Source organism: Antechinus flavipes, chromosome 2 (genome assembly GCF_016432865.1).
Source record: "Antechinus flavipes isolate AdamAnt ecotype Samford, QLD, Australia chromosome 2, AdamAnt_v2, whole genome shotgun sequence".
NCBI classification, from domain to species: Eukaryota; Metazoa; Chordata; class Mammalia; order Dasyuromorphia; family Dasyuridae; genus Antechinus; species Antechinus flavipes.
The window spans coordinates 403,563,813-403,582,247 of record NC_067399.1 but is presented as its reverse complement, the minus strand read 5'-3'; the positions used below and the strand labels follow the sequence as shown (position 1 = coordinate 403,582,247).

Here is an 18,435-nt window from a genome sequence, read left to right as displayed (position 1 = left end):
GCCAAAGATTTTTCTAATGGTTTGAGAATTGCTTAAGGGCACTGCTAGGGAGTAATTCACATAACTAGTATATATGTCAGATATTGGACTTGAATACAGGTCTTACTAACTCCAGGACCATCTATCCATTATAACATGCTGTTTCTCCTAATAATAATAGAAATTAAAATTAGAACTTTGAAGTATCAACTGGCCAATCAAATTGGCAAAAACAAGTATAATGTTGCCAGGGTCCTAGGGAGAAGAGGATTCTGTTGTACTGTCAGTGGTACTCTAGAAATATGCATGCTTTTTGAAAAATAGTTATGAAATTGAACAAATCGTCTGATTCAGAAATCCCACTGGGACTATGTGTATTTCTAAAGATATTATTAAAACATAAAAAGTGCTTATCTGCATAAAAATATGCCCAGTTGGATAATTTGTAATAGTAAAAAAAATAAAATATGTCCAAAGCCTAGGGAATGGTTTGCTGATTGTGATAAATCAAAGAAATCGAATAAAAAAATTACTATGAATAATTTTTAAAAATATAGAAAGATGAAAAACAGCAATATATGAACAATGACATACGTTTAAAGGCAATTATAATACATATACAAAAAGCCCAAACAAAACAAGTACATTGATTGGAGGTTAGAAGGGGATACAGAAGAAATAAATTAAAAAATAGTTTGGAACTCATTTGGGGCTCAGCTTCATATTGTTTATTTGTATGTATTGAGACTTATTACTTGGTAATAACCAATTAATTAAATGTAATTCTTTATCTAGGCAGGTAAGACACAAATGAGCAAGCTTCCTAAGACTAGGAGACTGAAACATGACAAAATTTGTAAAAGCAACATTTTTGTTGTAACAATACAACAAAAAGCCCAATGTCACAAATTGAACAGTAAACAAACTGAGCAAATATTTTCTTGAAAGACAATGATATATTTTCTGATTTTAATAAAAAGAGCAAATGCTTAATTTTTAAATAAAATTTATTTTGTATGCTTGCCATTGATAGAGAACATTTTGGTTGTTCATAAATCACAATACAATTAAAAAATTACAAATGCCCATGATGAAACTATTTTAGAAATATTATATAACAGCATTTTTATATTATTTAAAAAATCAAGTCAGGCTAAAAAGATAAATACACCACAGTGATTGTCCAAAAACTGTAGCTCTTGTTCAGAAAGTTGAGAATTTTACAAAAAAGTTAAAACCCGACAATATATGAATAATAAATATGAATAATAATAATAACCATGGTTTCTTCTTCCTGAAAACATGTGCTAAACAATATAAGTTAATTTGCATAGCACTTGCCAGATCAAATACTTGATATACGTAATGTGATGATTGAACCTCAATATAATATTGGAAAATTCCAAAATAAAACCTTATCTGCCTGAGATGCAACATAGCTGGCAATGATTTGAATTTGAGCTGGAGATATGAATCCAAGTTCCTCATAATTTTGTGCAATGTATATTCATGGAATCAATTAATAAAGCTAGAAGGGGGGAAGATTAAAAGAAGGATGTATGAAATAACTCTGTTGAAATACTTAAAGTAACTTACTTTGTAATTCTAGGTTGTTCACAATTATACAGCCCCAATTTCTTCAAAATGATGTTACTCTTATATACTTTCAAAATATTCTCATATTTCTTGGCTATCCATCATGTTGTATGTTTTAGTCTGAAACTATACAGAAATAAAATACACCAAATTGGAGTATCATTTTGTTGGACATTAATCATTACAAGACCTTATATGAGCACTCTTAAACACTTCAATTTCTACTGTCAAAATATTCTAATATAAAGCTATTTTCTGTAGCATGGCAGTTGTGTTCCAGAAAATGATATATTTTCTGATCAAGCTGCATCTTCTTAGGTCAAAACCAGCATTTAGAACATAAAACTGTGTGTAAAAGGGCACCTAAACAAAAAGATTAAAAAAAAAAAAAAAACTTCTAACTTTAGGTTATTAGTGGCAAAACAGAAGTGTTCAGAAACTTACAGATATTCAAAAGCAAAACCCTTTGCTCCATGGCAAAATCTATGGGAAAAATACTTGTAGAAATCTCAATTAAGAATACCCAACCTTTTACTAAATTTTCATTGGCTCAGAAATAGATGCATCATTTCTTTTTAATCCTTAGATGCAATTGGTACATGGATCTGATCAACCGAAACTAAAGGAATGATGCATTTTATCAGGTTATTCATTGCATTTTCCGTCCTCCTTCTTCCGAATTCAAATTAAATCCTAATCCAATCTTCTCTAAAAGTTCCCCTTAGGAGCCATTATTTCCAAGTATGTTTCAATAACTGGAAGCCAAATGAGAGAAATGTGAGGTACTAAATGGTGTTTTAGTTGCCAAGTTCTTAAAATTATACGGCATTATACTTTCAGGAATTGAAAGAAATTAATCTGTAGCATGTTTATGAGAGATAATAACACCAATCTCAAACAAGAATTGCAATCTGAATGGTTCATATATATAGCTGAGCCACAAATTCCACACAAAAAAATTCATGCTTTAGATAATTCCAAGACCAATTGGTATTTTATTTTTATATAGTAATACAACTGGTTTCCACTAAAATCCTAATGCTATGGCTTTACCTTGTCATGGAGGTGAGCCTGGATCTTTTTAAAACCATGCCTGGTAGCCCCATAGCAGATTGTACTCAGCTGAAAGGGACCAATGACAAATTATGTATCGATCATTCAGTAAGCCCAGGAAATTTAAGAGAGGCTTATCATCAAAAGGCTGGTTTTCTTTGGCCATAGAAACTATGAGCTGATAGAAGATATATATATATATACATATATATATACACACATCAATGAAATAACTGACTTCAAAATATCAAGTAAACATAACATAGACTTTATTATCTCTTTTGTCAAAGATTTATGACTCCTTAGAAAACTTTTGAATTTCTTCTAATTGGTTATTTACACAGCCTTGTCTCCAAATTCAAATAAGAGCAAGGTTGTGGTGGGAAGGAGTGAGAGTAAGGGGATAAGACATGGAAAGACAATCTTCATTGCCATATTTAAATGACTAAGGATAGATACTCTATGGTGTATTTTCTGGAATGGGATTTGTACCACATAATCTTTTCCCAAAGCTCAGAGTATCTAAAAAAAGGGCAAGTCTGAAAACATTATTTAAAAATCTTTACATCTTATGATTTACACAGAGAAAAGCAGTTGGATATTGTATATGTTAAAATAAAATATCAAAGAAAATATTTCTTAGGTGAAATTATCTTTGTGAATGAACCGTTTTGTAAATTACTACTACTTCAATGCACTAAATGATAACCTGGTGACCTAAAAGATAAATATATCTTTCAAATAGGAACAATTTTTCATAGATTAAAACTGTCCCATTTTATTTGTATATTTTATCTTGTTTATTAAGAAATATACAAAAATGGTTCTTCATATAGGACATGCAATTTCGCTATTCATGTGATGAAATAATCTGGGAAGCCCTCTCCCTGCTTAAATCTTATTTCTTGATGAGGCAGTAGGGCAGATACTAAAACAAAGGAACAAAGGCAAAACCTATTTCCTTCCCTAAACTGATAGTGAAAGAGTTAGGGAACAATGTTTTATTGGGACACGTTAAAGATTTTGCTCGTCTTAAGATGATGGCTAAAGGAATTTTAGAACCTGAAAGTGGATTGGAGACTATTTTGATTCCCTTATTTTACTGTGGCCCAGAGAGGTAATGTAATTGTTCATTATTACAGAACTAAATCAATTGAAAAGCAATGACTATAACTTTAGTCTTCTCACTTCTAGTCTCTTTTTCACTATGCCACACTGGTTTGTAAGATCTTTTCCAGCTCTAAAATTCTAGGAGTCTAGGTCTGAATGAAATTTGGGGAGTTATCAACCAAAGATGAGAAATACCAAAGAAGAAAAAAAATCTGCATTTCCCCCCCATTAAATTTGGCAATTTTCATTCTGCAAAAAAGCCCAGTAATTTCTGTCTGCCATTGCTGACAGAAACAGGTGTTCTCCTAGATACCTTTCCCTAAGTTCTGTGAAAGATCAAAGGTTAACTTTCAGATGCCCCATTTTTGCAGTTAGGGTTGAGTTCAGGAGATCCTACCTCTTCAGAAGGATTAGAATGACAGCTGTTATGAGAATCTGTTCCTATGCTTTGAGTTTCTGACTGAAGATGAACAGAAACCTGAACTGCTATCTCCTGGCCCTGCTCATTCAGGGAACCATCCTCTGAATCTCCTTCTGGTGAATTACTACGCCCAATATCTGAAGTGATGACATAGATACCATCTTGGGCGCTGAGTGCTGGTCTGTCTTTGATTCTTTCTCCCATGTCATCAGGATCATCCACTCGCACTGCCTCAAACATTTCTTCAACAAATGCCCTACAGTTAAGAATGAGAGGTGGGAGAGGAACACTTCTCGCCAGTTCCTCAATATAGCGGGCAAATTCCATGGTCTTAAACTGTGTAACTTTGGCCAGTTCTAGGGTCTTGGCTGAAGTTATGATGGGAATGCGTTTAGCAATTTCAAAGGCCTTCTGAAGTTTTTCTGCACCTTCTGTCCTAAAAAATTCATTGATGGCTTTCTCAGTCTTTCGAAGATGGCTACTCATCATACACAGACGTGTAATATTCAGGATAAGAGTTATTGTGAAGGCAATCAGGCAAACAATCATGTAGTAGATGCTCATGTCTCCCGAAGTAAAGATAACTCTTAGGGTGACAGAGTAAGAGGCATGGACTGGAGAGGCGACTAGACAAGTATAAAGCCCACGATCAGCAAAGGTTACACTGGTGATATTCAGGTAGTTTTTGAAGATCAACCATTTTCCACCTAGTAACCCAAGAGGAAATTTTTTTAAAAATGACATTATGAAATATAATTAAACAAGCAATTTTTTTTAGTAATATCTCAATGAAAAAGTTCATGAAAATATTCTTACCCCCCCCCCCCCCCATGCTATATGTTATATAAACCATGGATCTATGAATTCAAAAATCTGGTTGTAAAAGAAGCCTGGCAGAAGACAAATGAAAATTTGACCCCAAACTAACAATGTGATTCCATTAGGCTAGTAATTTTTGTAGCTACTAGATACTTCATTGATCAACCATGAGAATAATTTGTTATTTTCACATTCTTCTGAAACTGAGAAAATTGTTATTGTCTACTAAGGAAAATAATCTGACTTGATAAATCAAGAGACTAAGCCCTTTTTTGGGCCGTTATCACTATTATGACTCAGTTTTCAATAGACTGACATAGTAAAGACTACAGGTGATTTTCTTAAAGAAAACTTTTGATGATGAAATTTAATTTTTTCATATCTCTTAATAGTATTGCATTTTTCCAATTACATGTAAAGTTGATTTTTAATATTCACTTTTATAAGATTTTGAGTTTCATTTTTTTTCTCTCTCCCTATCCTTCCCTCTCCCCAAGACAATAAGCAATCTGATACAGGTCATATGTAGTCAGATTAAACATATTTCCATAGTCAGTTGTGAAAAAAGAATCAGAAGAAAAAGGTAAAACCACAAGAAAGAAAAAATAAACAAAAAAAAGGTGAAAATAATATGCTTTGATCTGCATTCAGACACAATAGTTCTTTCTCTGGATATAGATAGCATTTTCCGTCATGGATCTTTTTGAAGTGTCTTATCATTGCATTGCTGAAGAAAACCAAATCTATCACAGTTGATCACTGCACAATATTGCAATTACTGTGTACAATATTCTCCTGGTTCAGTTCACTTCACCCAGTATCAGATCATGTAAGTCTTTCTAGGCTTTGAAATGGATTTTTTAAAATTAAAGTAGGTTATGATATTTTAAAAATGTAAATATATAATTAAAACAAGATTTTAGAGATAATTTTAGAAGTTATCTATTCCATCTATACAATCCTAAGCAAGAGCTTTTCCAAGGCAAGTAATATCTATCATGCTCTTGAAGACTTTTAGTGAGGGGGAAGCCCATTTTATTTCTGGTCAGTTTTCATTGTCAAGAAATTCTATATTGAGTAGAAATCTAGCCACCTGTAACTTCTTATGCACTGGTTTTAGCTCTACTATTTGAGACTAAGAAGAAATCTAACCTCTTTCTTACACCTGGAAGTCCTTTAAATACCTGATAGCAGAAATCATATCCCACCTTAAATCTTTTCTTTTCAGACTAAATATCTTTAACACATTCAACTGACCTTCCTCTGGTCATGATTTTAAATTTCCTCAATAGTCTATCTATAGTTGCCTTCTCTGGACATGTGTTTGCCAATGTCACCAGGAATTAATTAAAACACAAACCAAGTGCCTCTCCAGAAGACACTAAGAATAAGCAGCTTTGTAGGTAGAATAAAAGTTGTTTTAATTCTTTACCTAAAGATCTAATAAATACACAGACATATGATTTATACATACAGAAATCCATGCCTTCTTCATATACAGCAAAGAAACTGAGGATGATTACTTGAGAAAACATGGGAGTGGGGTGGGAAGGTGGTGGAACAGGACAAGATCAATTTGAAGGCTGAAGGAATTTATAAGAGGGTATTTATTTATACTGTGAGGCTGGGAAAGGGGGAGAGAGATTGGAATAGCAAACTAACAACAGGTAGAAATTCAAGAAAGGCGATTTCAGATTGATACATTAGCAATTCCTAACAATCAGACCTATTTGATAATCCCCAAAGTGGCCTTAGGAGAAAATGGCTTCTCCATCCCTAGGAGGTATTGCTATAAGAATTTTCAGGAGAAATTTGTGATCTCTAAGATCCCTTACAACTCTGAGTAATAACAAAGTATGACGACTGTGCTACACTTTTTTCAAAGTCCATAATAATTCTAATTGGCTTTCATAGTTCTCACCTGACTTCTTAATCTCTAAAAAGCACAGGCTGTTTTAGATACAAATAAAAGAGTGAAAAATTGTTGGAATTGTCTTTAGTTTTGTCACAATTTATTCTGCTTATTTTAAAAATCTTTCTCCATTTCCTTAAGGAAAAAACACATCAAAGAGCATGAAGTTATAAATATGATCATCATTCCTTTAAAATTCTACTTTTACCCTTTGAACTTTGAGCTTTGCAGGAAGTACTGTATGAATACATGAACTCCATGATTTGAATCCATGTTATTAATAATAGTCTATTTATCAAGTGTTTCTCTAATAATTCTAAATTCTGTCCTTTACTTTCTGATATCAAAAGATTTATGATCCTCACACTAGACTGATATTCTATCTAAGCTAGTCTCATTGAAATTCATAAACTTGAACTAACACAATTTCATAGCACAGTCAATAAATGTATCCTGAGCAATGCCAATGGTTTTCAAACCTAGGAAAGATAGGAGAGTATGACATTTGAACTCCACTTAGGAGTCCTAGTATATTAGAATTATAAGGAATCTCAGAGAACATCTTAGTTCATTTTAGAGATGAGGATACAGGTCTTTTTTTAGAGAAGATAAATTACTTGCTGAAGATCATGTAAGAACAAACAAAAGACTCTTATTCCTAAGCACTTTTTCCACTTGGCAGGTCTACTCCAAAACTGCAACTATATATGAACAAACTTCTCTAACTTTGTGGAAATCAGTTATTCAGAAAAAATTCTGTTTTTTGTAGTGATCATAATAGTATTAATGGAGGACAACAGGCTAATGAAGCTTTGCAGGGTCTGATTTGATTATCTGTCTACACTGAGGGTTTTTGTTTGTTTTAGTTTTTTTTGCTGAGGCAATTAGAGTTAAGTGACTTGCCCAAAGTCACAGATAGGAAGTGTTAAGTATCCAAGACCAGATTTAAATTCTGTCTTCCTGACTTCACTGTGCCACCTAGCTGTCCCTACATTGAGTTTTTTCCCTTTTTCTTACATTGAGTTCTACAGAAAATTTCACTTCAAATTTTTTTGGCTTAATTCTCCCATAAATATTTGTTAACAAATGAAATGTTTTCCTTTTTTTCTTATCGACCCAGGAATGGTATTGATGATGAAAGGGGTATGTACAGCTTTATAGTCCTTTGGCCACAGTTCCAAATTATTCTCCAGAATGGCTGGACTAGTTCATAAGCTCCACCAATAATGATTTAGTGCCCCTATTTTCTTATGTTCCCTCTAACATTTGTCATTTTTTTATTCTATCATCTCAGTCAGTCTAATGCATGTGAGACAGTACCTCAAGCTTTTTTAAACTTCCATTTCTTTATTAGATGATAGCATTTTTATATGACTATTGATAGCTTTGATTTCTTCCTGTGAAAACTGCTATTTATATCCTTTGAATACTTATTGGGAAATGTATCTCATTTTTATAAATTTAGATCAGTTCTCTAAACATTTGAGAAATGAATTTTATCAGAGAGACTTGCTATAAAAATCTCTTCCTCACTTCCTACTTTACTTCTAATTTTGGCCACATTGGCTTTGTCTGTGCAAAAACTTTATATTTAATCAAAATCATGCATTTTACCTCTTGTGAACATCTCTTTTTTATCTGGTCATAGCCTCTTCCTCTATCCCTTAATTTGCTTATGATATCATTATGTATAAATCTATATCCATTTTGAGCGTATCCTGAAATGTTGGTCTTTGACTAATGTCTGTCAGAACTCTTTCTAGTTTATCTAAACAGCAGTTTTTGTTAGTGAGAGTTATTGCCTCTCAAAGCTGGGATCTTTGGGTTTATCAATCACTAGATAACTGTGTTCATTTGCTTTTGTATATTATGTATTCTAATCTATTTCACTGAACTATTCTATTTCTTATCTAGTACCAAACTATTTTGATGTTTACCACTTTGTAACAGTTTGATATCTGATATTGTTAGATCACTTTAACTTTTTTTTTTACTGATCCTCTTGATATTCTTGTCCTTTTGTTACTCCTGAAGTTGAATTTTATTTTTTCTAGTTCTATAAAAGTAATTATTTGGTAGTTCTTTGGAATAATAAGGAATAAATAAATTAATTTAGGTAGCAATGTCATTTCTATTATATTGGTTCAGTCTCCTCAAGAACAATTCAAATTTAGATATGTCTTTTGTTTTCTTGTGTGTCTGTGTGTACACACAACACACATTATACACACAACACACACACATACATATATATATATATATATATATATATATATATATATATATGTAAATCAAGTTTGCAAGAATATTATAGACTCTTAGGGTAGCTTAAAGATAAATCTAGCTCTTCTTGGTCACCTTCCTGCCTCTCCAGGTGGGTAAGTCCCTCCACACAGATGAATTATCTTAAAACTCTCAAGGAAAGCCAGTTAAATAATCTCCATAGGCAGTCCATTTCAATGTTTCTTTTTTAGTATAAAACATAATTTTTACTCCCTAGCTTTTGCTTCATTTCAAATTATTATAATGGCTTTCTTTTAGACAAATGTATCTTATATGAGGTACATTTGTGGAATTTAAAGAGGAAATGCAAACTGTATTCAAGTATATGCTTCAGCAGCTTATTGTATAGCTCCTAAAAATCATACAGGAGTATACCTTCCAGTACCAGGTTCATAATTATTTTATCTAAGGGTCAGGTACCTCTGAATCCCATGCTAGTCTACAGTGAATCACTATAAACTTGAGTACAAGTGCTTCTTTCTCCAGGATATTCTTGGGGTTACTAACACTCAGGCTGCCAATTCTAAGGCAACAAGAAGCCTATGAACAGGAAAAAATAATTTTTACTATTATTTCTGCTACTCAATCTGTGACTTACTAAAGAGACTTTGCCCAGAAGGAAGCATGTCTAGAAATAAAAAGTCTTCCATAAAGATTATTATTGGACTTGCATACTTTTGCTAGGATGAAGAGAATGTATACCTTGTATCCCTGTTCTTCATATTTCTGCTTTTCAAAATTTCATAACTGTTTCAATTATTTTAGGCTTTAACTATACCTTCTCTCCATATACTATTTCAAAATAGGAACCTGAAGGTGAATAGAGTAAAACAAATTAAAGTTTAGCCTACTTACCTCCTCCTTCTTGATCAAGCAACAGCCCTTTGGAATTATACCAAAGAATGTCTTCATAATGGCTGGTGGTGAGAAGACATTCAATCAAAATACTGGATCCCTCTTTGGCTATGATGAAATCACCATTTGTGTGGGAATTAGAAGAGATTTCAAAGGTTGGGTGAAAGGAGACATTGTAAGTAGTATGATTTGTTTCTACTGCTATTGTTTCATTGAATTCTACATCATCCAGGAAAAGTGCAGTAGGGATGATGGCATTCACCAGCAAAATGAACAAACAATAGTATGGCTTCATGAGAAATTAGAAAGAACTTTTGCTTTTCATTGAATATGGAGCCTTAATCAAAAAGTTGAATAAGAAATTGGAGCATATGTATTGTCATCAGAGGATGTCATCTATTCCTTGACATGATCAATTTCCTGGGGAAAAGATGCATCCCAAATCCCAAGTTTGAAATCTTCAAGTTTAACAGAGATGACCAAGAATTAACCTAGAAAAAAAAAATCAAATTTTAGAAGACTCAGATGTATTAATCATTTAACAAATAGTAAATACCTACAATAATAAACAGTGACAAATATAGAGATAAGCCACCAACCTTAAAGAGATGATTGTATAGGGGTGATATGTACCCAGATAAATTAAAAAAAAAATGCCAAGGGTGTGAGAATATAAAACATTGTAAGATCAGGTGAGAGGTTATTTCTGGCTGGAGAAGGGAAAGCTTACAGAACAAATGTATTTGAAATGGATATTAAATATAGCTATGAAGTTATGAGATAAGACATTGGGTAGAAGAGAAGAGGGGGGAATATGAGGGCATTGTGTAGGGATATTGATAAGCAAGAGCAATGGTATAGTGGAACATGAAATGTGTTATATAAAAGGAAATAGTTTGAGGTAAAGCTAAATATGTAGGCTAGAGTCATATTGTAGAGTTATTTTATAGATCTTTGAATACAAAGATTAAGAGTCTTGACTTTATATTCAGTAGGTACCAGGGAATCAATAAAGATACAATAACATGACAATTATAAAAGTTTTAGAAATAGTAATAAATATGGAATACTTACAGGTGACCCAAACATTTGGTAGTATAAGAAGATGCAAAGGAGGAAGGAAAATGTCACTATAGAAAGACAGCATGGGATAGTAAGAAGATCACTGCTATCAGAAAAGTTGGATTATAAATCTGGTTTTTCCACTATCTGTATGACAGTGTACAAATTCTCTCTGGGTCTCAATTTCTTCATCTGCAAAATGAGAGGGTTTTAATGTGTTTTTTAAAGTCCTTTTCTGATCTAAAGTTGTTTCTAAAATTCATAGTGCTGACTCTGCCTGCTTTGTGACTTTTGGTCAGTTTCATCAAGTAAGTTAAATTAAATCTTTAAGGTCCCTTCCTAGTAAAAATAAAATTTCTAGTAAAAAATAATTAATTTTATTTCACTGTGACAAAAGCCAAATGGCAGATAAAATATTTAGCATAACAATATTTTATTTGAATCTATACTTTTGCAATCTGTAGTTGTATTAATACAAAGTAAACAGAACTATTTTTCATAACAATAGCAATGAGAAGCAATGAATCATTAAATATACACATATATATTAAGGATAAATAGTACAGTAGTTCAGATTGCCTCCTTTGACTTAGGAAGAAAATTGCATACAAAACATATGCAAGTAGTCACTATTTTCTGAAGTTATATTCTTTTCTTCATAAAAATTTTAGGAGCATAGACAATATTTTTAATTTCCCCTTTAATCAGGAATGAATATATTTAAAACATTCTCAACAGAGAAATATCAAATTCTAGGCTCAAATTTACAATCATATTTTCCTATCTCAGGAGAACCTCTTCTTTCCTTTTAAGTGTTGTCCTCCCCAACTTCTTTGCCCTTTGGGGACTGGGAACTGGGTAGGAAGCTTGAGCTAAAAATATGAAAGAGAGAAAACCAGAGCCTTAGGAAGGAAAATGTCTGTCATCTCCAGATAACCATAACCTAGAATTCAATGGGAAAAAAAGTGCTTTGGAGTACATTTATATTATTATATTAAGTGGCATTTTCAAGAGTTTGACTGTAATGAGATGGTAAATGGTGAAGCAATATAGTACTATGGAAGATACTAAACAAAGAATGAGAGGATTACGATCCTGGCTCTTTTACTTCTTGTATGTCATTTCACTTTTCTTAGCCTTAGCTGTGATGGAGTATTGGGGCGAGGGGAGGGAGAGGGAGGCCAAATGTTTTCCAAAATTTCTCTTGCAAATGTCCTATATATGTAAATAACTGATTGCATACATATAGTGCTTGCACTTTTTATCTACTTAAAAGAGGTCTCATTGGTTGTCCTAATTCAATAATGCTATTTGCTAATTAAAATGGAGAATGGGAGCGTTTTGTTCTCAACTCATCCTCTTAATCCCCGAGTAGATATATTTCTCCACTTTTCTTGGATTGAAGTTCAAAGTTCTCTTACTTGTACATTTCTATGTATTTCCTCTTCTATTTCTATTTCTTTTATAATTTTCTGCTTCTATATATGATTGTCTTTTTCTTTCTACTGGATTTTTAAGCTCCAAGGCAGCAGGAGTGGTAGTGGAGGTGGAGCATGTTTTATGAGTCTTTGTACGTTGTGTGTTTATTGCATATAGTAGGTACTTAAATATAACCATAGAGCATTAGAACAGGAAAAGACTTCAGATATACTATGTTTGTATTTCCTTCTATATCTTGCAGTTAATTTAGATAAATTCATTCCTCTTTTCCTAATAGAAGTCTATTTTAGGCCAGTTATAAAATTTTAAAACAGCATAACCAATGAACCTAAGAAATGAGCTCATTGATAAGCATTTCTTACATGCTTAATACAACAAAACACTGAGAATATAATGAAAAATAAAAACACAGTTTCTGCCCTCAAGAAGCTTGAATTCTAATGAGGTAGACAATATTTATAAGATATCATAAAAAAAAAGTGAAAAGTGGAAGGTAAGAGGGAAGGTTCTAGTGGGCTTACTGCACAACGTGGAAGCTGAGCTGAACTTGAGGGATTAGAAAAGTGAGAACATTCCAGAGGAAAAGTCAGGAAAAAGGCATGGAATCTTTGGAATGCCCCTATGAGGACCTGTAAGGAGGTCACTGTTCCTCACTTGTAGAATATATTGACTAGAATAAAAAAGTAAGAGGCTCCGAAAAGCTTTAAAAGACAAGAGAATTTTATAATTGATCCTTAAGTTAATAGAAAGCCACCAGAATTTATTGAGTAAGAGTAAAGAAGCAGAGTAGAAGATGGTTTGGAAGAGAGGAAAAAATGAAACATTATCTCCCTGAAGATCATTGCAATAATTCATGAGTGAGGTGATAAGGGGCTGTACCAAAATGATGGCTAAGTGGAAAAGGAGATGTATAGCAGAGTTATCGTGAAGGCAGAAACAATATAGAGCAACAGAATAGATACGTAGGGTCAAAATGAGGAATTGAGGATGATGCTGGGGTTGTGATCCTGAGTGACTGGAAGAATGTGGGTGCTCTTAACATTTGCTGCTTAGAATTGAAAAACCAATTTTCTCACATAAATTGTTATAAATCTGGTTAGTTTCCCCATTATTTCAAGAAAGTCTATTTAACCTAACAAACAGCAGAAATAGCTATATCTGCAATGAAAAATGGAGAAAATTCCACTGCAAAAGTATCAAAAACAAGCTTATTTTGAATTCTCATCAATCAACATTAATCATAAAATTTGAGAATTAGAAGGAACCTGAAGGGCTATCTAATTGTTAAATTATTTTGCAAATTATTATTTGTTAAATTATTTTTGCAAATTATTACTGGCATATAAAAAGATTCTTATTTCCTAAAATCTATAAAGTTAAAATAAAATTCTTCTCGTTACCTTCGGTTCTTCCCCTCTACCTCTGCTACCTTGGTCCCCGAGAGGCATTAGTTTGAAGCTTCAGAGTGAAGAACAATCCATTACAAAAATTATTTTATCCATCTGTAGTATAGTTTGGATCGAAAATCACCAATAGTTTTAATGACTACTTAATAAAGCCAAGCTTAACCTCATGTCTGATTCATGAGCCGCTTCTCTCTATTATATCTCTAACAATTTTTCACCCTTCTTCTTCTTGCATATTTTTAGAGACAGGGATCCCATTTTCTAAATTGGCAGCCAACTTATAGTGTTGGACAACTCATTGAGAGTTGCAAATTTTTCACAAAATTTGAAAATCTGCCTCCCTATAACATCTACTCAATGATTCTAATTCTCTTTTTAAGAGTTCCACAAAATAAATTTATTTTCTCTGTGACTTATAAACTTTTGAAAAACAATTTTTAAGTTGAAGGCTTTACAGATATTACACACGTTTATAAAAATGCTTAAGGCATAGTTTTCATAATAATCTGGTTTCTTTCTTTTTTTTTTTTTTAATAATCTGGTTTCAAAAAGAAAGTCAAAACAGTCAGTTTGTAAAAAGTTAAAAGTAACTAAGCTAAACTTAAGTCTGATATGCCAGGTTATTCTGAAAATATTTTACCTAATCTGCTCTATGTTAATAGAAGTAAAATAAGTATTCCACTGATTAATAATTTTTTCTTTCAGGCATGATGGAATTAAATATATTTACTAAATATAATATAATCAAATATAAAACATTTTAACTGCAGAACAATTTTGATTAAGTTATAACTGACTGAAAAGATATCATTCTGCATAGATTCTTATTCCTTTTTTTGCCAACTTAAAAAAAAAATTCCTTTCTGGAAAATGAAAAACAAGGAAGTACTATGACTAATTTCTGTTCCAGTGGCTTAGTAAACACAACTGGATTAGGAAAACTGATGTTTGCAGATATGATTCCAGAAAAATTTACAATTGCCAAGAAGATATTTTTTCAAAATTCTAAATACTTAGGAATGTATTAGTTACAGGTTTTCACTTAATTCCAACCTCTCCTCATCTACTGGATGCAAACATGTCCATGTCTCTAAAAAAAACCACTGTATCCATCCATCCCTGCTAGCTATCACTTCACATTTCTCTTGTCTTTTGTGGCTAACCTCCTTGAGAAGGCTGTGGACAATAAGAGGTGACTCCATCTCCTTTCTTCTCACTTCAACTTCCTATAGTCTGGCTTTCGATTTCATTATTCAACTGGAACAACTCTCTCCAAAGTTAACAGAAATCTCCTGTCAAATCTAATTTCTTTTCAGCCTTTTTTTTTTCCCAGCCTTTTCTCAATCTTCTTCCTTCTTGACTTTTCTGTGACAGTCTTTTGATACTGTTGATCACTTTTTCCTTTATATTCTCTTTTCTCTAGATTTCTGAGATACTACATTATATCTTCCTGTCTGATCATTGCTTAATTATCTTTCCTGGTTATTATAACAGCTAACACAAATACCACAGAATTCTTATCTTGAGATCTTTTTCCTCTATACTATCTCTCACTTCATGATCTCACCAGCTCCCATAGATTCAATTGTCATCTTTATATTGATGATTCTGAAATCTACTTATCCAACCCTAACCTTTTCCCTAACTTCCAGGGCTAGCATTTTCAACTTGCTTACTGAATATCTCAAGCTGAAATCTAGACATCTTAAACTTAACATATTTAAAACTGAACTTATCTTTCCTTAAAATCTCCCCCTCATTTTCCTATTACTGCCTGAGGGTCTTGTCATTCTCCCAATCACAAGGCTTTTAACTTAGATGTTATTCTCAATTCCTTTTTCTTTCATATCTCTTATCTCTACTCCACCCCACCCCCAACCTACCTCACCCTTTATCCAATCTGTTGTGTCTAGTCAATTTTATCTTTTTAACATCTCTCCCATAGGCTCCCCTTTTCCCTCTCACACTGTATCCATCGTGGTGTGCAGGGCCCTTGTTACCTTAGGCCTGGACTACTGTTAAAAGCCTACTGGTTGATCTGCCTGCCTCAAATCTCTGCCCACTCCAGTTCATCCTCCACTTAGCTGTCAAACTGATTTTAGTAAAGTACAGATCTGATCACATTGCACTCCATCACCCTCTTCTACTCAAACTCCAGAGTTCCTCTAGGATCAAATATAAATCTTCCCTTTTTTTGGAATTTAAAGTTCTTCATAACCTGCCTCCTCCACTTCTCCAGCTTTCTTAATACTTTATGCCCCTCCCCTACTTTCCCCCTTCCCTCCCCCCCCCCCCCCCCCCCCCCCCACACACACACTTTTAACAATCCAGTGACACTGGTCCACTTTGTTGAAAACTTCATTCCACAGCTCTGCGCATTTTCACAGGCTGGTTCTCATGTTTAGATTGCTTTTCCTTCTCATCTCTACATCCTGGCTTCAGGTGTCTGTTGAAATCCTAAGTTCTATAGTAAGTTTTTTTCCCATCTTCTTCTAGTGACTTTCCTCTGTTGATTTCTAATTTGTTTATATTTTATTCAGTTGTTTATCTATTGCTTCCCCTATTAGACTGTGAACTCCTTGAGAACAGGGACTGTCTTACCTTCCTTTATATCCCTAGTGGCTTAGTATGGTATCTAACTCTTAGGTTTTTAATAAATGCTTACTGATTGACTAGCTCAGGCAAGTTTGTACAAGAGAACTGTTATGCTATAGATGGTACAACGGACAGTGTGGGCCCCAGGAATCAGGAGGTGCTGAACTCAAATCCAAACTCATAGACATGTGTTTTTTGATACCCTGGGCAAATCACTTAACCCTATTTGCCTGTTTCCTCACCCACAAAATGAAATGGAAAAAAAAATTTGGCAAACTACTCCAATTTCTTTACCAAGAAAACCCCAAAGGGGGGTCACAGAGAAATGACTTAATTGGCCACAAAAAATGCTTCCAAAAAACACCTAATTTCACCCTCATGATTTACACTTTGGAGGCTTTCAGATGCTGCTTTGAAAAAAAAAAATAGAGATCTGGATTTTAAATCAGAAGACCTTGGTTTAATTTTCCCCTTCTCCCTCTGTACTTGTTTTAAAAAAGTGACCTTAGACAAGGTTCTCATCTTTCTGAAGCACTATTTCCTCAGTAAAATTAAAAAAAAAAAAAAAAAAAAACTAATATTCATATTCTACCTAGTTGGGTAAGTATTTCACGTTCCTGAGTCCTAGTTTTACCATTTAAAAAATTAGTGTATGATAGCTTAACTATTCCACAGAATGGTCCTGGGGATCAGTAAGTTGTGTGTTGCCTTTATGATAGCTCCTTCATATTTTCAAAATGTGATCCTTTTAACATTTATGATGGTAATTAGCTTACAATGACCACTTTTGAGGTTTTTCTAAGCAAGTTCTCCAAATTCTGATCTGATCAAGTCTGAGGTGAGAAAGTTGCCATTCCAAAATTTCCTCATCTTACACTGGAAAAAAGATCAACTACTATGTGGGTGACTTTTGACTAATTTTCAAAATATTGTTTGTAAAATAACACAGGACGATGTTGGAAATGGACGACTAGATCTGGATTTTACTTCCAACTCTGTCACTAATACCCATCACCATGATTCTGGTTGCTGATTTCATTTAGAAAAAATTAAAGAACTGTAGTAGATACAGCATTAAGATTGGGTTCTATGAATGTTGTTTTAAAAATATTTTTAAAACTGTATTTCAATATAATTTATTTTATAATTATTCATAGTGTATGCATTAAAAAAAATACCAAAACAAACAAAACCCCCCAAACATTCTGAATAGGGGTTTATATACCAGAATATCAAAAGGATCCATGTCTGGCCCTGGATCTCTAAGGTCACTTCCATTTTTACAAAGAAATCATTCTATCATTAAGATAGTTTGAAGGTAACTTAGATACATTCTTGAAATAATAATACAGCAAATATTTATTGAATGCTTATTACGTGCAAAGCACAGTATGAGGCCCTGAGAAGATACATCTTCATTCCATTCATACAATCTTTCTTATAAACCTATCAAGTACAAGATACCAAGACAGAGTAAAGTCCCTTCCCACACAGGTTACATTTTAGCTATACATAAATAACCTCTCCCCCCTCTCCGCCTCCCCCCCCCCTCCCCAAAGGGAACTTGGGGCCGACCAAAGAGGACCAAAGAGAACCCCAGGCAGATAGATAGAGGGGACACAGGGGGACGAAGGACTGGTTCTCCGCTTCCTGTCTCAGCATCTATTCTCCCACATCTCTGATCGCGAGCTCCTGCGGCCGTTATCTCACCGGCTTTAACTGACCTACCCTTCCCCCCCCCCACGCCCCGCTTCCAGCTTCCCAACAGAAACACAGACCTGCTGTCCGGGGACAGGCGACAAACGTTCCTTCCGGCAGCCGACTCGGCAGCTGTGCCCTCGGAAGCACTTTTTTAGAAGAAAGGCGGGGTTGACGGAAGTCGAGGTGGGAGCGGAGGCATTCCC

The 18,435-nt window shown here is 33.7% G+C and overlaps 1 protein-coding gene across 2 annotated transcripts; it reads right to left on the bottom strand.

The window, feature by feature from the left end:
* Window positions 1-968: 968 nt before the first annotated feature.
* On the bottom strand, window positions 969-18,405 carry MFAP3 (microfibril associated protein 3). 2 transcript variants are annotated; one of them, XM_051978759.1, is made up of 4 exons: window positions 18,310-18,405; window positions 10,029-10,519; window positions 4,136-4,866; window positions 969-1,701 (listed from the first exon to the last, which is right to left on the bottom strand). In XM_051978759.1, exons 2-4 carry the CDS (start codon window positions 10,321-10,323, stop codon window positions 1,657-1,659), a joined length of 1,071 nt encoding a protein of 356 aa, XP_051834719.1. In that variant the 5' UTR covers window positions 10,324-10,519; window positions 18,310-18,405; the 3' UTR covers window positions 969-1,656. The 2 variants fall into 2 exon arrangements, with proteins under 2 accessions (XP_051834719.1, XP_051834718.1); XM_051978758.1 differs by having other exon boundaries at window positions 969-4,866.
* Between the last annotated feature and the right edge of the window lie 30 nt (window positions 18,406-18,435).